Here is a 23,926-nt window from a genome sequence, read left to right as displayed (position 1 = left end):
CAAAGTCAGAAGAAGGCATCGTCCCACTAGTATGGAATCAAGCTCCAAAGTGCACGTCAAGCCTTCGGGCCGGCTGGCCATCGCTGCGCTTCCTGAGAACAAAACAGTTAACACTGAGCCTCTCTCTGTCCCTGGCTTATTCAGAGCAGTTGCTCCTCCAGGGAGGAGGAGTACAAGTGAAGTTTGATAAGGAAAATGGGGAGGGGGGGGACATGGACCTTCCTTCCATTGGTTAGGACAACTTATCCCTGAAATGCACTAAGGCTTTTGATAAAGTGAACGTAAAAGGACAGCCTCTTGAAGCTGCAGGAAGACCCGGCCATGATCCCGGCAGTCCTGCGCTGCCAGGGGAGACAAGAGGAGAGCTCCCTTGTGCTCAGGACAAGGGCAGGACCACAGCACACTCCTGCCAGCTCCTCCCAGAGGCAAGAGGACTCCAGGCTTCCTTGTGGCAGGGCTCATTTCTACAGAAACGACTTCTGGAAATGCAGACCTTTTGTTGATATTTATTTACTGTCCATTTTCGGAAGCCTCAAAACCACAAGAAGGTACTTTACAAAGGGGGTACTGCTACATGCATGCAGACCTGTTCCTCCATCCTGAAATTATGTGGAAAAGGGAGCTAATTCTTTCCTGTAAGCACAAGTATTTTGGGATACCATCCTTCTCTTTGCCACTCCCACGGGTTTGTCAGAGATAGGGCGAGGGATGCGAGAGGGGACCAGAGGGCTAAGGCACACTATTAGATATGAGGACGGCAGGACGCTGCTGTCATGCAACAGGAAATCTTTGGGTAGAGAAGGGTGTCATCTTACTGCATACACTAATGCCATGGATGCTGCCTTCACTGTTACTGTCACCTGCAAAATTGCAATTTCAAAACTGCAGCTCCTGACAAGGAAAAAATGCTTGCAAACAGTTAATTATCCCTTTTGTGTTCTCTTGACAGATTTCTAAGTTGCTGGGCCCATCCTGTAGTTTGGCTGAGAAAGAGCACAAGTCATCTCCCCCATGAAGGATGCCCTACTTTGGTACCAAATCCTGCTCTTAGATATTCACTGAGACCAGCAACGGTTGCAGGCAAATACCCAAATGCAAAATTTGTCTTATGTTCCACATTCAGCCACTTAGTCCCTCCTTAAACAGAAGTGATTCCTCCCCATGTAAGCTCTCAGACTCAGAACCATGCCCAAGCAATCCGAGTGACCCAGTACAGCTGTCCACCCCCACCCATCGGAATGACAAAAAGCAACCAGTCAAGGAGTCCTCAGTGTGAGTGACATCCCTCCACCACCGAAGAAAGGCAGAGCTGTTTCCAACCACGCCTGGTCATTTTGCCACCCCAACTGTTTCTGGCTTACAAGGCTTAAACCGAGCAAGACCCTAAGTAATACAGTTCGAGTGCTAAGGGCTTCTGTGTGCGTGAGTGCATGGCAAGGAGGAGGACCAAAGCAGCGACGACTTAAAAAGTGAACTTGCAGCACTGAAGGCAGTGGCTTCCCCCGCTTCTCAGGACAGCAGCTGGCTGACAAATGCAAGAGGGTGGGGTTGGAAAGCAGGCAAGGCAGACCACTTTGCTGTTTTTATTGTAACATAACGCTTTTCGGTGCTGATGAGGTTGTTGCTACTTGCCATCTGAGGAACAAAGACACCAAAGATTGCATCCATGCTTGGAAAAACATTTCTCTGACATGTCTTCTGGGCACACAACTGTTGCAGACTGTGGGATGTTGCATAATAACCTCTGGAGGCAGATTTCCTTCTTGTCGGCACTTCTTCATGTGTGATTATTGTCCTGCTGGTTATTCGTAATAGAAATGTTTATAGACCATCAATACATTAGGCCATTCAGGCAATTCATTGCACTTCATTGTTTGAAAGGAAGGTGCCATCAACGCTGAGGCTTTCCTCCATCTCTTCTTTTTCAAGGCAGCAAAGCGCTACCCTAAAAATGCAGTTCAAAGTTTTTCCAGTGTAACCAGATCCCTTCCACCTTGATTTATTTTCCCTTGCAGGTGCTTTGTATCCAATGATTCAACAAGTTAGACTGTTTCTGAGGCTTCAAAAGTGCAAAAAAGTTCAAGGTATTTGACCACCTTGAGCACCAGTTAAGGCGTATTTGTTTCCAGTCTCAGCCACTGTAAACCCTGTCTAGCGTAGTGTACCAGTTCGGTCATGCTACTGTTCAGTGCCAGAGTGCACGTCGCTGTGCTGAGTTCAGCAAAAAACTCTGGAAAAAGGGGAGGGAGAAAGAAAACATTTGGTTGGTTTCACAAAACAGGCACATCCGACAGGCTAGGGGGCAGTGAGGAGCGACAACAGCAGCACACTGACAGTTGGCAAGTCCCATTAAACATTGTTCATGCAGAGAGGTCAGCAATAGTAGAAGGCTGGGAAATGTAATAAGTGCACGAGGCACAGCACGCAAGAGGAAAATCACACTCACACACGCCTACACACACTGAACCGCCTCCCCAGGTGCTGGCTTTAAAAGGACATCGAGACTCCATGGTAGGTGGGCAAAAGTTTGGGTGTTCATACCCCAGTTACTGCTGTGTGCTTCCCCCAGATTTTAAACAGGCCAAATTTGAGTGTCTTTCTGAGTGATGCCGGGAAGCACACACAGCCGTCATCAGACTGGTCCCTTTCCTTCATCCATCCTCAAACCTTGGAGACATCATGATTTCTCAACTGAACAGGTTTAAAAATTTATAGAGCTTGCCAGGCTATACAGCTCAGATTTGGGTTGCCTTTAGCTGGGCATGTCAGGCAGATTTCACAGAGTCCTCCTACCCTGCCACCAGCTTGAGGCACCACGCTCCTCCTCCCACATGGGCAGGAGAAGGCTCTTGCAGCATATCTGAATCTGCTGGGAGATGCCGGCAGGCTGCATGCCCTGCTCTGTGCTGGCAATCATCTGTGCAGGTGACAGTGAGTTACAGGAAATTATCACACCTATTCCTTTCCAGTCACCTTTCCAAGATATTCCTGCATGACCTGCCTTCTAGGGACATGGGCTCGTCCCAGTCCCTCGGTCCCTCCAGCCTTGATCGTGTTGCCAGGTACCTTTTCAGAAACCGCCCGTTCTCAGCTCTCCTTATTTACACACAAAGATTGAACCTGGAGGCTGAAGATTTCTGCTTGGCTGTGCAAGGAACTCTTCAGCAGCAGAGAGCACAACACTTTCATTCTAATACTTTCCAATTCAGAAGCAGAGAACACATTTCCCCTGATTTCCCTCCTTTTGTGTACAAAATGGGTATCCATTCCCTCCACAGGAAACAGAAGAGCTGTAAGCAGGGACAAGGAGTCTGAACACCCTGCCTGGGCAACCAGAAGATAATCTGATCTGGGACCACAGTACTTTGTGAAAGGAGAGTGACTTCACATGCACACGTGCAACCTCAGCTTGTCCTTGCTGTGGGAAATCAGAGGCTGAAGACAACCTCTTACAGCCTCATGATCCACGGTGCTACTCTGCATTACAGTGAGGAGCTGGGTCCTGTGCTGGAAGCAACTGGTTGCGGACCCGCCAGAAAGCACTTCAGCTCTGCACAAGTGACTTGGACATAGTTAGAACTAACTGCTTTCCACTAACTTATGACTTCCCTGTTTAAGAGAACTCGATAACTGAAGGCCACTGCTCTTTCCTCTTCTTATGCCCTATGAATTGCACAAAAGAATCAAGGATATGGCCTTTTTTTTAGTTTTAGGTACTCACTCTCCGCACCTCTTAGCATCTGTACATTACACTGAATATCAACAAGTTCCAGTTCTGAAATTCCTCCACCATCCTGAACAGTGACAACAACTGCTAAGCCTACATGAGTATTTACTCTTCTGCACAGATCTACTCCCTAAGGAGTATTTACTACCCCGGTCATCATTCCCCTACATCAAAACAGCAACACATAGCAGGTTCTGAATTTAGTCTTGATTGATGCAAGATTGTGCTCAGGCTGCCCTCCCACAGGTTTTCCTCCAGGACTCATTCCTCTGGCTTACCAGCAGCATCCACTGCTCCTTCTATGTGACAGTCTTTTCTCAGCCTTTAGAGGCTAGAATCCAAAATACTACACATGAATTGCTGCTGTGAGCACAGATTTGCTCAGAGGACAGCCAACAACTGGAGTTACTTTATTCAAAGGTGACTTGCAAAGCCTTTTGAATTTCAGCAACTGCCTCATTAGTGTGACTATTTTTACAGCCTTCCAACAATTCAGCCAGGCACATCGTGTTTATTTTCTTTCGCAAGTTTGCCAACAGATCATGGCAAAACTTCCCTTTGCCCACAGTAGCTCACAAAACTTTGTGTTTTACGGAAAATGACACTGCAAATGCCACATGGGATGGCAGGTTACAGACTGAACTGCATCTGCTCTAGGGCTTTTGCTTATCCACCACTGCTTGTACCACAGGACAACACAACATTTTTAACTACAAAACTGTAAAATAAAAAAAAGTAGGAGCAATTTTAGAAATGCTGCTTGGCAAGGACTCCAATTGAAGTGCTGCTCAGCTTCTCTGTTATGGAGAGAAGCCAGCTTCACCGTTTTCAAGACAAAAATACCTGGAAGTTTGACAAACAAACTGAAACACAAGGGTACAGGCCAAAAAGATGTTTTTAAAGAAAACGGACCAATTCAGAAAAGCTAAGCGCCCCAAAGGGAAAAACAAACAGAAAAAAAACCCCTTATGCTTCTTGTGTTACCATGGAGCGAGCTGGCTGGTTTCCTGCACTTGATACCCTCATGCCTTAGCTCTTAGACATTTGAGGATGCCAAGACAACCTTTTAATTGGAACACTCATCATTATATCACCACCAAGTATCTCTGCCAATAACCTGCCAATAAGCCATAGCTGTCTATTTCGACATTTTTACTGCTTTGTTCTTTAGGTATGGTGTTTGCTACACTGAGTGTTAGGATTTAAGCAAGTACATACACATAAACACAACACATAAGACAGAAAAGCCAGAGGGCAAAAACTTACCCTTATTCTTCCTGACCAGTGCATCAGCCCGTTCCCAAATATCATACGCATAGAGGATATAGGAAGTAATGTTGACGTAGGAAGAGGTGATGCTTGGGATATTATAAGGGACAGTGACTGAAGAGCCAATGCTGTTGCCACTGCAGTTGCTAGCATTCGATCCTGGCTGAGAACTCACAGAACCAGCAGGAGAGGCCATTGGAGAAAGAGAAGGCATGCCTGTGCTTCTGCGGGAGAAAGAAACACCACCACAAACATTTCATTTCAGAGTCGAAAGTCTTGCCACAAGACTGGCTTATGCCAGGAGCTATCCAGTATCATCTAGGCCTGCAGCACAGAGTGTTAAAAACTGAGATGCATTCAGCTACATAACAGGTAATTGTCCTCTGAGTGCAAGGCCAAGGTTTTTGAATTGATTTGCGACTCTAAGGACTCCTCTTGACAAAAGAAAATGTGGGACCAGACATCAGAAAGGGCCACCCATCCACCTTCCAAAATCTACACCTCCTTGTGCAAGCCTTCACCAGATTCTCTAAGTGTTTTTTGCTAAAGACTTCCATTTCAGGCATGCCGAAGCTCCCCACCTACAGAGGCTGGAGCTTTCTGACAGCTAGTCAAAGCAGCCAGGTCAGCCTACACACACTTATTTATAGACCTAGGGAAGCTAAATGCAGTCAGCTGCCCGCCTTCCAGACACAGGCTGGCTTCATCACATCGCTTCACCCCCACCACTTCAACCAACCTCATTTCAGTCACTGGTATGAGCGAGCTTCCACCACTGCTCTTGGGAGACCATTTAATTCCCAATAACCTACGCTGTCCAAGGTGGCAGAAAAATAACTGGAATTTCAGCATCACTACTGAAGACCAAACCACCTTCTCTCAACTGCAAAGTTTAAAAGGGACAGACGTGGAGCTGGATAGCTATCTGCCAAATGCAATTACCACAGGATAGAGAAAAACTCTTACTCATTGTCATTAAAACACAGCACCAGTCTGCCAGGCATTGGGCCAAACACTGTTATGGGACATCTTGCCTTTTACTTTTGCTGCCACATACGCAGCAACACTGCTGCAGGTACATAGAAAGGACAAAATGCTCAATAACTCACAAATTAGAAAATTAGTTTCTTTTTCTTAATTGGTGACTGAGGTAAAGAGAAAAATATTAAAGTATCACCTCAAAGTTATGCTACCACAGGCTGAAGGCATAATCCTACTGGACAGTGGCCAGGGAGATGGGGATGGTACCCTCTTAAGTCTGAAACGATCTCTAGATGAGAGCGACAGAACAGAACAAAGATGACAACAACAGGGACTCTGAAATAGCATAGTGATGCTACCTTCCTTGCTCCTCTGGCCTGTTTCTCTGGTGGAGAACTGCTCTGCCTGATACACAGTAACTCTGGACCTCATAACAAAAAAAACCCAAACCTTTCCAATGAGAAAAGACAGGAAAGAGAGAGCAGAAACCTACTCATGCCCCCTAACAATATGATTTCAGGTGGTACGAAAGAGCGAGCGGTGAGGCACTCAAACGCAGCCTGCAACTCAAATACTCCGGATACTATTTTCACTCACACCCTTATAGACACATCACAACATACATCTTTTTAAATCTTACCTTGCAACACATGGAGAAGGTGCTTGTGTTACTCTGGAAGAACTCTGCAGTAAGGAACAGAACTCTTGTTAGGTATGGGCTATTCAGCCAACATCAGTAACTACTGCAGCCAGCCAGCTGGCAGCTTAGTAATACGCATGCCCTACCTTGAAGTGGTCATTCAGGATCCTGGAATACTTTATTGCAGTCTCTTTTTTGTAACGAAACATTGCCATGTGCAGAATGGACTGGCAGCGCATGCTGTGAACAGAAACACAACCAAGAGTAAGTGTTCACGCTCACCGCTGCCTGCTCAGCAGTCATCAGCCTTGTGGGATGGAGGCAGGCACACATCAGCTGTATTGCAAAGTCAAGAAAGCTCAGAATTTCTCCTCCTGCTCATCTTAAAGAAAGACTCTGTAAAAAAATCACAAGGGGGAAAAAAAACCCCAACAAAAAAAACAACCAAACAAGGAAGGGCCATGTCTGGTCTTTTACATAAAACAGGTGCCCAACCTCTTACAGGTGCCACAGGCTGAGTAAGCCTCTGTCCAGAAGTGCCTCAGCTACGTTCAACTACAGCTTCAGTTACACAGCTCAAGCACGGACAGCCAAATCGCATTCTTTCACCTTAGGTGAGAGCCCTTATGTGCTCTCAAGTTACCAGCAGATCAAATTTTAGAGCCTGTGCCTTCCACATGTAGTCCCTTGTGATATCCCAGCTCACTTTAGAGATGTTCCTGTTCATTCTGGTTTTTATATTGTGGGGTTTTTTTCCTTGCAGAACTCTGATTCCCATTTAACTCATTCTTTTGCCCCTGAAAGTAACGGGTCTTTCACTCTATCAAGTCTAAAAACAGAATATGAAGGTGCAGAACAACGGTTACGCACCATAACACAGCAAAGATTTTTTCTTGTGAAGATGCTGAGGAGTCCGTAAAGGATTTCAATGTCATGGCGAATCTAAGGAAACAAACAGAATCTTGTCAGTCATCAGGGCTCTGAAGTCCTACTGTTTATGAAAAACCAGTGCATGCCGTTATCTCAAGCACTGGTCCAAAAGTCAAGAAACCTGCCCCGAGTTCTTAGTCCTGGCACCAAGTGCTTTGTATGATCTTGAGCAGAGGACTGTCTCCAAATGCCTTGTTTTCCACGCAGCAGGAACAGATGTGGCCCCTTATGCGACTCGCTCTCCTCTTACACTGATTAATGGGCAACATCCCTACAAGTAGATGCCCCCCGTGGGCCACCTACAGGCCTGAGGCCCAGAAGAGGTGCCCCCACCACTGACTACAACACTAATTCAAGTGTTTCTGGACAAGACAGACATCTCAGTGGAAATGTTTCTTTTGGCAAAGAACAAATAAGCAAACCTCCTTTTTGAAAACAAAGCAACAGTAGCATCTTGGAAATGCAGTCCCTCAAGACCAAAAAGCAAACAATGTCATTTAAAAAGTTTGAAGTCTACCACAAAAAAAACTCTGACAGCTCTTTCAGCTCTAAGGTCAGAAGTCAAATCAGCTCTCGAAAACTCACATAACCTGTAATTTCCATATGAATAAACTGATACCTGTCTCTCTTCTATCCAGTACATGGTTCCTTGGATTGCACTGCCTGCATATGTCATAATGTCTACTATCTACATGCATCTACTATGGCTGTGAAACTAAACAGGGAACGTTGCTAAAAGAAACCCCAATAAAGTGCACTGGTACAAAGACACATGGGAGAAACCAGTAAAATCTGCCTTCAATCAAGCTGCAAGAGCTTTGGGGCACAAACCGCTCTTCCACGTGCTAGATTGTTGCTTTGATTTTTTTTAACTGACATACTATTGAGCTCACATGCAAAAGCAACTTCAGTTCTGGATAAAGTAAAAACTCCTTCCTGTCCTCGATTGTCTGAACCAGTGTCCTCTGGTGTACCTCAACTGCAAGGCTCAAATGCTGAGGAGGACATGGTGCCTGCTTCTTCTGATAAGCAATGCTGAAACACATTTCAAAGGATTTGTCTCTGGTGCCTCTGGATGGTCTGTCTGATGCTTGTACAGCAACCCAAACTCTGCTCCATGGTGGGAATCCAGAGCTGCCACAGTTGCAAACAAGCAATGCAACTAACCCTTCCCCTCCAAACATGCTGCCTAACCATCATGCTTTGAAAACCACTTACTTGAGGAGATCTATGGTGCCCCTGAATATGCTGTAAGCTGATTTTGGTGCTGGTGCATCCGATTCCAAGGCGATCCCATACTCAATGAAGGAAAGGGCAGCATCTAGGTACTGAAAGGCCTTTCCAGTCTTGTCGGTCTATTGGGAAGAAAATTCTAATTTTTAGACTAAGACAAAAACTGCTTCTCTCAAGTGTACCTGAATTCCCTTTTTTTCCCCTAGTTAGGCAGGATTTGAAGAAAGAAAAAGATGCAAGTCAGGCCTCCAGGTGATAATTAAAGGATTCTCAGCAGAACCCCTAATGTGGTCCCAGTCATCAGCTTTGTGGGCTCTGGCTATTCGTATCTCTTCCTCTTGCTCAACATTTTCCTTAAGTAATTTATTACCTTCACATTTTTGGATATTATTGTCTCATCTTGGGGGCCTGCTTTGGGAGAGGCAGATGGGGCCTTCCCATTGCAGTATTCCCTCACTTCATTTTCACAGGTAAATGGCAAGTAGCAAATGTACATTATCTGACTGAGCCATAATTAGCAAAAAAATAGGTTCATTCATGCATGCTGTTAAACTGCACATAGTGGAGAAAGCTAGTTACATCTGCAAAGGGCACTTCCAAGTCTTGTCCACCAACACAGGATCCTGACGTTTCAGAGTAAACTGTCTTAAAACTATCTTCCAAGGACTTTGTGATAGCTCTGCAAAGCAAACAGGCCTGCTAACCTCAGACAACATCAGTTCTGAATCCTATTCTCTAGGCACATTCTCTAGATGTGTTTACAACAAAGGGAAATGCCTGAACATTTGGCAAATAAAGACAGCCTCCCCACATATGACTTGAACATGCTCCATGTAGGGAGTATGGAAGTAACGTTAGCCAGCGAATCTTATTCACGTGCATGCAAGTATCAGGTCTGAATGCAAGAGCTGGTTAACATTTCTAGCACAGGGCCATGACTTACCATTGCATCAGCTTTGTGCTTCAGCCTCTTGGCCACTTCTATGTAGTATTCTATCGGATGCTGCCTGAATTGGGGACAGAAAGAGGAAAAACAGAAAACAGAGAAAAAGAGTAGGATAAATTTTACCTTCTTATCTACAGGATGCTATGAGTCCGAACATCCTGTTTTGGTAAGCTTGTTACAGCCTTATCAAACACACGTTACAGTTATGATAGTCACTAAATGAATGTTGTCTGCATGTTCAGAAATACATAGCAGTTGAATGGACAGATAAAATGAATTGATTTCTTAAAAAATGTATGTTAGAATAACACTGAAAACTTACATTTCTAAGTAGAAAAAACACTGGAGGTTAGGCTACTATGAGGCCAAGTTTACTTCTTTGCTCCCATGGAAAGATAGTAGTTACGTGATGCCCTATCATTCCTCAAGTACAATACCAGCAATACATTTCTGATTGAAGCATACAGTAAACTCTGCAGTATGACACACTCAGACCAAAAGAGCTTGCATTCAAGTTATCTGCTTACAAGAGATATGGTGTGCAACGCTTCTACAGAGCTGGGTCTCAGTCAACACATAAATGATGATAAATTTGGACTGCACACATTTCTGCGCATTGGGATAATCTATTCACCATGGAAATGGCATACAGCCACCTGTGCGCTAACAAAAGGAGCAAGTAGAGTCATACCCTCTCAGAAAAAGTCAGTTGCCTGCCCAGCACCCTGTCACAGAGGAGTTTGCCACTTGTCAAGAATCAGACAAATCAAAACCCATTACTTGTAGGCAGGCACAAGACACCTCCTCTCAGAGTTCAAAAGTACTTAATTTCTAGAGTAGCTTCCCTCAAACCAAGAACTGTTGTAATGAGACCTTTGCTTTGTGGTGGGTGGGCTAAGTCCCAGACACAAGAAGGCAGTACAGGGCAGGTCTCAGACATGTCTCTCTCTCTTTCCTCCCCAAAGAAGTGATCAAGAAGCAGAAGCCTGGGTGGCTGCAGGGCCAGCCTTGTCTGGTGTATTCAGAAAGTACAGGTGATGGGTGTAAAACAAAAACTTACTTTTCAAACGTGAGTTGAGGTCCCCTTGGCTTGGAGGCACCATTTGGCAAAGAAGGCACTGGGAAAGGATTTGTGACATCCCCTGGAGATCCCTGAAAAAAACACAGAGTGGAGATAAAGCTGGTTAGAGAGATGTCTAAATCAATTCCAAAGCTTGGCTTTCCTAAATTTCAAGAGAAAATGTTTATTTGTCCCAGGCATAATCTATTCTCCAGGCTCTCCAGCTCTTCTTACTTTCTTCCCCAGTACCCCTTTCAATAATGGAAATGGAAACTTGGCATCCTACCTGACTGCTAGCAAGGCTTAATACCATTCAAACTTCTCCCAAGCATGGAGAAATTAAGTAGCAGGTTTCCTTGCACAATGGCTAAAATAGCAGTAAGGCTGCAAGCAGCACATTCTTCATGGCCACTAGCCAAGGCAGAAGGGGTAATATCCATTCACACTTATTTCCAGCTTAACCACATGGAAATTGCTGATTCTCCACTACTAACTACATTATCAGGAAAAAGCAAGCAGTTAGAAGCCAGCTAATACAGCATGCACAGTCTAGCTTAACACACACAGCAACATCCTAGATCACACACACAGAGCCATGAGTAAGCAGCAATATAATTGAATTTTATAACCTCAAAATGCAAAGATCCAGCTGCAAGGATCATCAACAATTTTGTAAGCAAGCTATAAAACCTTATACCTAGGTCACGGTCAAAACCACAGGTTGCTTGTTTCTTATTTTTAAGCAATCCACTCTTTCTTTCTGTAAACACACTTATTTTTACACCAATATTGTACTTGCAGTTGCCTACAGTCAGAAGCAGTTACTACCATAAACACGATTCTCTTGCCTTTGTTTTTCACATGGTCACCCCTTCTCACTATGTTTCACTGGTAAGATTACAACAGATGATGGAAAGTCAGCAGAGAAGTTACAACACAGGCTTTTGAGCTAGCAACATAAGGGCACAGATAGCCATTAAAGGGGTAAAAATGCTTCAAAGAGCTTTCTCTGGTGGCTTGTTTATCTTCCTTCCTTTTTAATATCCTCAGAGCATGTTTCTCAAGAGAATCACACAGCACCCATGGGTTGCAGGAAACATCCTGCCAGTTATAATGGATACCTACTTTGATGCCCTTTGAGAGCTCAGCGGGATTTCTCTCCACTTTCTTGTGCTTGGAGAACAAAGGATCCTTGTGGTTGCTCTCGTCCCTGGCAGTGTTATCCACGACAGGCAGCTCGCTGCTCTCACTTTTGGGTCTCTTTTGGGCCATCTTGGTTGACTTTGGTGGAGGATGTACAGGAGACATGGGTGGCAGTGGTGGGGGTAGCAGGAGATCTTTCTTCTGGGTTTCAAGTGAAGTTTTTGATGCTCTGGAGATGGGAAGCAAATTCAGCAATTGGGATGAATATGGTGTACATATAAGGTAGGGATTTTTTTAAAAACATAGTTATATCATGTGCCAGTTCTCTTTAAATTTCTCTGGAAGTGTGAAATGAGTTGTTAACATAAAGAATCCAACAAAAGCAAAACAAAACTTCAGGGACTTCACTGGCATTAGGTAACACATCTTAAGCCGCCAACAACACACAAACAAGTTGGTTTTCAAGTAGGAATAACCTTCAGGACTTATCATTGGAGTAAATGCTTGCAACCAGAATACGAGGATGTTGCAAAAAAAAGGCATCCCTCCAACACAGCCCCTTTTCACTGAAAGAGGAAGAGAGGCAATCACAGCAACTAAAATCCCTGGCACAAATCACCCAACAAGGCAAATGAACTGCAGCACTACCTCTCTTTCCCAATTATGGTAGAAGATATCTTCTATGGTCAGAGATACTCACGTAGACATTTGATCCTGTATGTGCTTTGACAGAATTCAACTGAGTCATTCCTTGCCAGGACTCACCAGCTCAACTAGACAACACTATAAAGTTGAGAGGATTCCAGTGATAGAGACTTAAAATGCTGTGCTTTTAAATGGCAGAGTCTATCACATTTAATAGGATGGTGGCACATCAGATTTCTGATCATTTGAAGTTAGGATTACCAGGGAACTCTGGCAGCTGTAAGCAGCACCAAATAGCTCTAAACCTTGTTTCACTACTGCTCATTTACATCATTTTTATTCAGCTTCTCAAAGTTTCCAGGAAAACACAGAGCAGTGAATCCCAACTCATGGACTGCCTTATCAGAAGAGGAGGAAATGAAGTTAAACCCAGTGAGAAGACTGAAGTGTAACATTGCACATCTTGCTTTGTTCTGCTGTGCGTGCGACAGTCCTCTCCCCTCTTCCACAACCCACTTTTCCCGTGGCACAGTCCCTACTCACTGCACACATGCTCCCCAGCTTCACTACAGCTGACGCTCCAGAGAGGACTGTTTGACGCAGAGCTCAGCGGCATCCCCTGACCTGATCCAGAGCCCTCTCTCCCCAAAAACGCATCCTATTCTTCCCACTCTGAAAGCCAGAACATGGCTAAAAGGGGTGCTCATTTTCACTGAGAAAAAGGGAGGAATGAACCACAGAAGTAATGCCCTTCCATTATTACCACAGCTGAAATATCCCTTCACCCAACTAAATGTTAGCCCTAACGCCTAAGTGCTTTCAGAGTACTTCAATGTTTTCTCTGCAGAAAAGCAGTTTACTCATATTGTCAGGACACAAACCTCAATGCTACATACCAATGCAAGTCAATACCTCAAATTCAAGCCACAATCAAGCAGGAATTGAATGCAGTAGCCCAGAACTGACACAGGAGCCTCCCCTCTCAGGAACACCGCCCATTTGAAGACATGCTCTTGGAAGCGTTTGCTCTAGCAAAGACCTAGCCAAAATGCTGGCAGTACACTGGTATGCAAATTATGGGGTAAGTTTCAGCAGATCTACCAGAAACACTGCAAATGCTATAGTGGAATACATGAGAAATTCCTGGCCATAAAGGCCATCTGAAATTCTAGAAAGACCGCAATTCAAAAGGCACACTGGTTGCGTCCCCATTAGGTCACATACAAAAAAGACAAAAACAAGATGATGATTTTAGTGGAGAACGCAAATGCTCCCTACCCACCTATACATACAAATCTGTTTTCTGGACTGGGCTTTGCACATTTCACCTCTATGCAAATCTGGGCTAGTCAAAGTAAAAAGCCTACTGGCACTGCGGCATCTTGGTTTGGTTAGAGAAAGGGGGAGCTGCATGTCCACGTGCTTCTGGAGCATCCCAGCTCAGCAGCCTCCCATGGCAGCAAGGTGAGAAAACAGAGCTCTGCAATATCCATCACATTCACCTCTGCATTCTCAGCTGGGAGAAGACAAGTGCCACCTAGCACAGACACTGCGTGCACCAGCCGCTAAGTGCTGTTCAAAGTCTGTAACCGATGACAGCAAAAGCAGCTGAGGGAGTAGAGAGTATCAGCATTAACATCTGACTTTTTTCTTTCATCAGGACCTGTCCGATTACGAAAACAGCAATGATCACCGAGTCAAAATTTATGGACATACAGTTGCATTTAGTACAATATCCTTTCCCAAGAGGCTGCCAGAACTTGCTCTGCTGTGGACGTGATTGCTCCATCATGGGAATAAGACTCACGACTTCGGGGCCACCCTTTCAGCTATTTCACCTGTTTGCAGCAGGAGCCTGAGCAAGCAACTCAAATTTGTCTGCATCTCAATTTCCCCATGTGCAAAACACGTTCACATCATCTTCTCACCTTACAAAGACTCAGAGCTTTAAATGCATGTGAAGTACTATGAATCTGCTAAAAAGCTTTCTGCTGCTTCCCATGCAGTGAGACCACGAACTTCCCCAAAACAAGTATGACAGTAGAACCCAGAATGAGGAAAACATGCGCAAAGAAAAAGAAGTTCGTAAGAATCGTTGAATGGTTTGGGTTAGAAGGGACCTTTAAAGATCATCTAGTCCAACTCCCTTTTTAAAAGCATTTTAAGGCTAGTTCCATTTCTCATGAAAGCAGAAATAATTGATACTTGAACTCTCAAGTCTTACTCACCTAGAGTCATAGAAGAGTTTTGGTTGGAAGGGACCTTTAAAGATCATCTAGTACAACCCCCCTGCAATGAGCAGAGACATTGTCAACCAGATGGCAAGTTCTCTTGCCATCCCCTGAAACACCTAAGCCATCGTGCAGAACAAGCATATGCTACTCCCCACAGAACAGCTGCCACCTCCCAGATCACCTGGGCAATTGTCTGCTGAGAGATTACCACCACTGTAGTTTAGAGAAGGGGAAATGGCTCCTACATCCCAGCGTGCAATCTACCACACTGTTTGCAACTCAAACAACGTCTAATTTTTTTGCACAAATTTGTTTCCTGCATCTGGTCTGAAAGAGAGCAGTGCAAATGGTTGCCTACCAGCTTAGAAGGAAAAGTAGTACGGGCACAACTGGCAATTAAATTTCTTGCAGCATAAACAGATTCTTTGAGCTACATGTAGTATATGGATCAGAGCATGCAGCAACATAAGCTGCAGGATGGACAAGTTTGTGTTTAAAATGGTGAAGTCTTCATTCCCATCTCAACTGTTCGAAATCAGGACAAATGCCACAACATTCAACGCTTTTGCAGCAGTGTAAACCAGGTATAGGAGGATGATCAGCCACGGAAACGTCAGCTTATGCTTGAATGATTAGAACCATAATCCTCAGCGTTAAGGGAGAGGAAGATAAGTGACACCCAAGTATCACTTCACATCTGCAACAAATAAAAAGGCGAATAAATGACACTCCCATAGCCACAGGGTTGGTTCCAGGATGTAAAGACAGATTGCAGCAGATTAAGTTTCAGAAGGCACACGATGTTATAAGCAAACTCAGAAGTATAAGGACAGGAGATACAGTTCCTCGCCTTAACCTTTTTAAAAAAAGACTTAGTTTTATGCATGTCTGCCATCCCACCACTGTACACTCACTTCAATTTATTGGAGTCTTTGTTAGCTGCAGGCTGCAATGATTTTCTTTCTTTTTCTGATTTCATTTTCTTCCTATCAATCTCCTTCTCCACTTCCCTCTAACAGGAAGAAAAAAAAAAAAAATCACTCACGTTTCGAAAGTTGGTGCAAAGTACAGACCAATACAGCTAAGTTTGATTCTGGTTAAAAAAAGAAAAGGATAAGATATTAGAACTGACAAAGCATAAACCCAAAACACAGCGGATATAGATTTCAGGCTCGCTGACAAGTATCCTAAAATGACATTTTACCTACATTTGCTTGGATAGATTAATTATTTTGTAGTGATGGGGATGGAACTGCTAAACCTCTTGTTGCTAATAGTAATCAAAATTAAGGCATCTCCACTGCTGAAAATAAGCATTCCATCTGTTCTAGATGGGCTTTTTTTCCCTACTCAGTACGAATTATACAGAAATGTATTCAGATTCCTCCTGGCAAAGTCATGAACTGCAAGCAATTGTGTTTTGTGGTATGCCTTATCAAAGGGAAGGAAAAAAATGCATTCACAGGAGAGTTAGATCCCTCCGATTCCTCAGATGTGCAGGGGTTTTTGGTTTTATGAAGAAGAATCTGATACAGCTGAAATTTTAAACAGGCAGTTAAAATCACTGCCATTGTCCTCCAGAAGAACAGGAACCATTAAGGCGGAGAGGTAATAAATAATACTTTTTAACTGCACTCCATAGGTCTTACAATACAAAGCGTGCAAATCATCAGCTCACCTGAATGAAAAACTTTAGAATAATTTGCTACAAGCCAAGAAAATGTAAAAGAAACTGCACTTATCAGTCAGTGTTACCCACAGTGTGCCTGGTGGCAGCCAAAAGCATTCCAGGACTTTCTGTCTCTCTCCCAAGAGTACATGCAGGTTTATGTCACTGTGATGGAGCTCAGTAGATTGTGCTCGGCAGAGTCGACCTCTGGCAGTGTGCTCAGGGCAAGGCTCCAGCACCTAGATCAAGTTCTTAAACTGTTTCTCAAGTTGAGCTCCACACTGCCGCAAACGATGTCTGACAGCTGTACCTGACCTAGCTGGCTGTTACGAAGCCTGAGCCTCCAAGGACACTGATGCATGCTGACATAATGCAGACAGCAAGGCTCTGAGGAGGGGTTTCCTGCAATCAGACACTCAGGCTGCAAGGGAAGACATGTCTAATATCAAATAGCTCCTCTTTTGGGTCTTTGAGATAACAGGAGAAGCAACAGATTTGCTGCCTGTTTACCCTCTTCCACTGCTCCGCAAGAGGGGGACTGCTGTGGTCTCTCCGGTTTCTTCACCCTTTCCCTGCTCTTCTGAATTCTCCCCCACAACTATGGGAAGTTCAGAAAATGACAGGACTAAATGCAACCCACACGGGAGCCAAGGTTGTTCACCCACATGTGCTAAGCCACCTGCTCTGTGAGGAGGACCAAGAAGGTATACAGGCACTGAAATATCCACAGTGAATACCCATTCACCACAAGGCCTGCAACCAACCCTGTGCAGCTGAACCAGCTGGCTAGAAGTATATTCACAGCCCCCTTTGGGACTTAGCTTTCCAAAAAACACTTGTGAGCAACTACCATCTCAGTTAAATAAAGGGCTGTCTTGTAATTCAAAGCAAAGCAACTATTCTAGCTGAAGGACTCTGGACACATGCATCTTTTAAGCACTAGCATCGCTGCTAGCACCTCAGCAGCTCCAGGGGAAACCAAAGAAGTTTTCTACATATTTAGCCAACCGCTGAGATCCAAAGCAGGGTTTAGCGACGCTTGTTACTCTCGGTGAACCTGGTTCAGTTAAAAGTCTGCATTTATGGAAAAGCAAAAACATGGGGCTGCTGCCATCATCCCTAGTAATAACACAATTCACACCTGCAGAATTTGTTCCTCTTTGTGTAAGCAAGCAATCACAACTGTTTCATGGAAATGAATGACTCCACACAGGAAAAGACTACGCTACGCAGCCTAAGGCTGCATGGCTAAAGGCAGCAGAAGGTCCACGCATAGACAAAACCAAAAACCACAGCCCAGGGCAGCCTGTGTCAGTTCTCCCCACAAAGTGCAGGCAAGGTGCTCTCCCACAACAGACATTAAATGGATAGTGTAGATGACTGCACAGTCTGGGAGGTGCTTCAGATACCATGCTGCATTTAAAGGGGTTGCAGGGGGAGGGGGCACCACAGCCCTACAAAGCTCTGCTTGGTTGAAAGCCAGGGAAACCCACAAATGCTACCAGGGGGCTGGCCAACCACATGCTGACACAGCCTGCTGCTGAAAGCTCCTCCAATATAGGAGGGCTGGGGTTTTGTTGTCTGAGAAAACTAGTATTTCAAGAAAATACAGCAGAAAATGTTTTCAAATACCAAAGCGTTTGTTAGCTCACGAGGCTTTTCATTTGCTCAGCAGGGCATTTGTGACCAACAAGAAACCTCTATGAACGGCTTTGATACACATTCCCTTTAGAAGTTTGATAACACCATTAAAGGAGGAGCGCAAGGGATCTACTCCCAACTTAGGAGCAGAAATGAACTCTCCGCATGGGTTTTTCAAACACCACCTTGGTCCTTGTACAAACCCACCTCCACCTCTTACCTTCCTCTTCTGAAGGGACTTGTCAAGAGTATCCGTGATTTTTCTCTCCAAGTCCTGCTTCCTTGCACCAGGGGGTTCCTTGGCTTCTGCTCTCTTCTGGTGACTGCCTTTCCCAGGGGGCTGGGGGACTCTTGACAGCAGAGGGAGATCTATTTTCACCATGAGGGACTGAGGGGCAGGGGAGTCCCTCACTGGCGAGAGCAACTTCTTCCCCCTGATAGGCAAGGGAAGTTTCTCCTTGTGAAAATCCTCTCTGGCCACGATGGCAGGCCTGTGGCCGCTAGTCCTGGTGGGGCTTGTGCCCTGGCCTTGAGGAAGGGGACTGAGAGCGAGATGCTCCTGGACACTGCCAAGCAAAACATCTCTCATGACCTTGGGGTCCAAGAAGGGTTTGGCATTGGCCTGGTGGGAGCTCTTGTGCTTTCTGTTCTCAGGGGGCTCTTGCAGTGCCGGGGTCAGGTCTTTTCTGTCACTGGATTTTGGCTTCCCTTTCGTTTTGACTTTTGGCTTGTCTCTGGAAGACTGGTCTCTGACCTCAAAAGGACCAGGGTCACTCTCCACCTTCAGGCCTCCTTTGGGCCCCTCGTGGACAAGGCCCTTGCTGGGCCCTTTGATGCCCACAGTCTGCCTGGGTGAGGGCCCCTCGGCCCGCACAGGAGACTTCTGGCAGTTGCGTTTGGTCAGAAGATGAGCGTCCTGAGGAGCCCTGGCCGCTCGGCCAGAGCTCTTGTGATGAGGCTCCCTCGGCTCGGCACGCTGGTGGGAGGAATTGCTGCTGACAGCCTGCCCCTGCTCCTTGCCCTCTTCACATCCATCCCCATGGGCAATTTCGCTGAGACTCTCTGTTGGCACTGCTGGTGGGTTCACCTTGGTTAGCCAGTTGTCAAGCTGCCACTTATTAGAAGTCGGTGGGTCAGGCTGCACACAAAAAGAGAAAGGAAGGATGCAAGACTTTATGATGCCTTTATGGGCTATTTTCATCCTAGCATGGCTTACCAGAGCCCAGTAAAATTTCCCCTTGATGTTAAAAGAGCTTGAAAGTGAAAGACCATGTGTCAGTGGTGATGCTTTAGCGTGTGCACATTGACAATTCAGAAACACAGACCTCATCTTCGCACAGGATCAGTCAAACGTATTGCACAGCACTCCTGGATCTCTGCTAGCCTTACCTGTTGCTCAGCAAGAGACCAGTCTACATGAAAGCTTCATCTTGGTTTGCCACTAACCAACACCGTTGTGCAATCAGACAACATATAAAAAAAGCAGCAGGTGTAGAAATGGATTAGGTGCTGTCCTCGCAACACTTTTGGAAAGTTAGTTGCACACAGCACTACTTTCAAAACAGATGAGCAGCTGTGCCAGCTAACACATCTCATTGAAGTCTGACAGGTAGGCTGTCAGGCTCCTGTGGTTTAGCCAAAAGCAAACCATTTACCAAAATAAATTGTATGGCTAGCATGTCAAGTCCGGCCTCTTCTGAGTCCTCTGCCTACACAACCCAACACTCGCTTCCCTCTGGGTCAAGCAAGGCGTGAGCAACGACTGAAGTCTGAAGGCCCCTGGCATCACGGTCAAATAACATAACGTGGTTGCTACAAGCTCTGCCTAATCTAACAGCGGTCTGACAAATTACGAGAAAAGCAAACCCAACTAATGCTAAAAGAGACAACAGAAGCTGCAAATCTGAGGCATTATTCTCTGGGGCCCATTCTGAAAATACCATGTATGTGGCAACACCACTCAAATGGGTAACTCATTATCTGGGCACCATCAGAGCACAGCTAAACTCCCGCACTCACTGATTCTCCCCAGTTACCACTCTCACTTCTGAGAAGAGCCACAACCCTTCCCCGAAAAGAGAAAGCCCAGTACGTGAAATGTTTTCCGAGACTAATGAATCCCTTCTGCCATGATTTTCTTCTCTATCCAGACTCAACTCACTGTAGAACATGCAGATAAATAAGACATGTCTTCAACTGTGTTTAAGTCAGTCCATCTAGAATCCTGGTTTAAAAAACAGTGCTTGGTTTTACCATGGGTTTGGAAGTAAAATTAAACCACGAATTCCATTAGGCTTTTCAGATAACACAAATCTGCTTTATTTTCATCAGAATTTTAACTTACTAGCCACTGAAGAACATTTGGGTTTTGGTCAAACACTGTAAAAACATGGCTAAAAGACTTAGTAAACTTTGGTTTATAATGTACGTAGCTATCAGACAGTGGCATACTCTGATCCTTTTCTAGCACTTCTACCATCGGTTATCTTGTTTGTGATCTACACCATCATACAGGTTTTCATTAGGTTTCCAAAACCAAAGGATAGTAAGAGATTTTTTTTAAAAAAAAATAATAAAAAAAAAAATAATAAAGGAACTACTGCCTATAGGTCTTAAAGTCTGTTCTTTTGCATGTGAAGAACTGACTATAAACAAATGGGCCATGTGCACTAACTTACTCCTTGAGCACCATGGATGAATAATTTGCTGAATAAAAAAGGATAAAATGGTCAATGGCAAATAGTTAGGACTTCACTAGAGCAAGAAGGATCTTACAATCTAGTATTTTCAGGACAAACCAGGCAGGATTTGGTAAAAGAGGAGAAGTATAACATCTGTCCTTCCAAAGACACCCACATTGCAGAGGGCAAAGTCTGTAACTGAACTGCTAGAGGGTGAAGTGTAGTAGATGTGAGATGAAAAGATACGCCTTCTCAAAGCTTGTTTTCTGCACATAAAATTCTCCCTGTTCATGTGCTTCTAAGGTAAAAGAAAGGAAAACTAGGGCTGGAGGAGGGGGCGGGGAATAAATTACACGGTTTCTGTGTTTTGTGAGAGTACCTCAAAACTGGCAGCAGATTGGTTTACATCAGCTGTGGTCCACAGGATATAACTATGTACTTCCCACTGGCCCAAGAATGTTTTGCAAGCTGGAGGAACTGTTTGAAACCATGGGACATGAGCACTTCTGCAGCAGATTTTCAAAAAATGCATGGTCTCAATTATGAAACTTTAAGGCGCTAAGTTCTGGTTGTCTGCTTTTCCCAGTAAAAGCCTCAGAAATGCCAGTGCAGCACTATCTGAGCCCAATTCAACAGAAGCAAGTCTAAGCACATTCCAGCCCTTCCTGCAGGTCTCATCACTTCAGCTGTGATCTGGGAGAAGCTGAATCTGTCACTCACACACAGGAGCTGCAGGGAGGCAGTGGCTCCTCTTAATGTATCAGGAAACTGGTCTCACCCCGAAGCAACCCATAGCCTTGGCACCCAGGAAAGCTGCACGGGCAGACATGGGCCCCAAACACCCCAGACAAGCTGTGCTTCTCATCTGCACCTTGCTTGTGTCTCACCCGTGAAGGCACTAATTCCTCCAGGAGTGCTAGACAATGATGCCAAAGGAGAAGGGGGCAACACTTCGAGGTTAGGCACGTAGACGTCTAATTATGCTGTTACTAAGGGTTATTTAATTGACAAACTCTAGAAGGGAAACAAAGGGCAAGATAAGCCTGATGATGCAGCAAAGGTGTCAAGGGGACACCTGAACAACGACAGTATTTCAGGTCTCCTGTCCTGAATGCATTCAGACAGCAGAGAGTCTGAGGCAAGAGGCTGCGTTAAGCAGCCTCTACATTTTATTGGCATTCACCTCAGGTGCTGACGCTCTCGGAGGGTCGTTTGCTTCACTGTCACTCGAGTTGCTCTCCGTCTCTGAGTCTGAAGAGCTGTCTGAGTCACTGGTGCTCCCTGACTCCGAGCTGCTGGAATGTGCTGATGCCACACTCTTGGGCTGGGACTGTAGGGCACTGCAAGGCCACCATGAGATAAAATTAGAAAGCAGCATGGGTGAAGGTTACTTACTTATTATATTGACATGGCAGGATTCAAAAATAAAACTGAAACCCTGTGTTTTGGCACTGAGAGGGGAGGGGAGAAGGCCAAAGGAATACATTGCCATAGTCAAAAGATAAAGCACTGGAATAAAAAACCTCTGGAAATAATAAAACCTTCAACTCCAACCCAGTCGGACAAATACGTAAGCAGGACATCACTGCTCCAGTATGAAGCTGCATTTAGCCAACCGAAGTTTAAAAAATAACCAAAACTAACGAGTGTTTTTCTGAAAGCCCCAACCCTCAACGGAAAAATTTCCAATAAAGGCTAACAAGACAGAAACATACATTCCAGGATGGTTTCTCTTTTTTGTGTTCTCCCCCTTAAGTTTTTACTTCTTCATCTGTGTTACTTGGTCAAGGTGCTGTAACTGTTTCATTAACGGTCATGTCAATCAGTAGCATTTTTTGCAACACCCTCCCCTACTCAAAAGTGTTTTCCTCTAGCACTGACAATGGGAGTGGATGGAACTGAGGGAGAACTGTGACTTTTATGCACACCTTCTTTTTGTTTTGAAATGGGCTTACAAAATGTTGATTTTTTTTTTTTTTTTGCTTTGAAAACTGTTTCCCACATTAGTATCAACACATTTGTATGATCTGGAGGCAAGCTCCTTGCTTATCCAGACTGATACTGTGAGAACACTCTATTTCAAGAGCTTGCAGAGACACAGATCACACCAAGAACTGACGTGCCCTTCTGCCAGTCTGACTTTGTAGACCATTACCCTGTGCTTGAAGAATATAGATATCAAGCCAAAAACATATGTCGGTGCTCTCCTATAGGAAAAATTCTGGGCTTCTCCACCTTTCTTCCTCTAATGCTGGCATGTGGCTCTTCAGTCTACCTTGAATACTGCTTCTGACTAACAACACATGGCAGGAACTGCTTGCAGTCAGCTGCCTTATCAGTAGGAGCTGAAATAGCCTCCATGAGCCTACCTAACCCTTTTCTGTTCTTCATCCACTTGGCTTTTTTGGGCTTCCTTCTAAACTAAAACTGGACTCACACCTCACTTGTCACTACTACAACTGAAAATCCCATTAGATCCAGTGTGATCTACATATACACTGGTGGAGAGGAAGAGGAGAAAAGAAGGGAACAGTTGGGGAAATCAGTTCTGGTTCACAGACAAAATCCAGCATGTCTGGATTATTACTTTCTAATCGGAGCTTTCCGTAAAACTCCACACAACTAAAGGCGATTTTCAACAGCAGCTTCAGGCAGCTAGAAACCAACACCTGTATCTACAAGAGAAACCAGGAACCCTTACCCATCTTCTACCCCATTAGTTTTGTTTTTCCTCCTTATTTGGTCTAGCTAGTAGTTTGGGAACAAACCTGTACCTTGGAGGAGCAAGTGAAGAAGGTGGCTTTTCAACAACCTGTTTTGTTCACAAAAACAAAGAGGAGAGGGGGAGGAAAGGTTAGCTTAAGGAACTCGGAACAACACAACAAGTTGTGATGATTTAAAGGGAAGTCTGTGTGCCTAGTGTATAAAACATCTAAAACTGACTTGGTCGTCACCACTCTCTTCACTATCACTGAGCTGCAGGTCGGCCTGGAGCATTCTGAAAGACAACCAGAAGACAAATCTCAGCCAAGGCAGACACATTTTCAAGCAGCAGACACTGAGAAAGACTTAGTTTGCACTTGCCAAAACAAACAAACCTCCCACATCCTTTCTGAACATTTAGCAT

At 44.8% G+C, this 23,926-nt stretch overlaps 2 protein-coding genes across 2 annotated transcripts in view; one reads left to right on the top strand and one right to left on the bottom strand.

The window, feature by feature from the left end:
- LOC142033821 (kelch-like protein 8) overlaps positions 1 to 23,926 on the top strand; it is a 138,670-nt gene that overhangs the window by 25,530 nt on the left and 89,214 nt on the right. The window lies entirely within an intron of this gene.
- LOC142036643 (AF4/FMR2 family member 1-like) lies at positions 482 to 23,926 on the bottom strand. The gene is made up of 15 exons (XM_075040032.1): positions 23,898 to 23,926; positions 23,743 to 23,797; positions 23,574 to 23,611; positions 21,983 to 22,139; positions 18,339 to 19,256; positions 15,723 to 15,820; positions 11,912 to 12,158; positions 10,787 to 10,878; positions 9,724 to 9,787; positions 8,766 to 8,902; positions 7,488 to 7,559; positions 6,764 to 6,857; positions 6,618 to 6,661; positions 4,994 to 5,220; positions 482 to 2,230 (listed from the first exon to the last, which is right to left on the bottom strand). Exons 1-15 carry the CDS (start codon positions 23,924 to 23,926, stop codon positions 2,109 to 2,111), a joined length of 2,394 nt encoding a protein of 797 aa, XP_074896133.1. The 3' UTR covers positions 482 to 2,108.

Source organism: Buteo buteo, chromosome 1 (genome assembly GCF_964188355.1).
Source record: "Buteo buteo chromosome 1, bButBut1.hap1.1, whole genome shotgun sequence".
NCBI classification, from domain to species: Eukaryota; Metazoa; Chordata; class Aves; order Accipitriformes; family Accipitridae; genus Buteo; species Buteo buteo.
The sequence above is the reverse complement of the archived record's forward strand: the minus strand, read 5'-3'. Positions and strand labels throughout refer to the sequence as shown.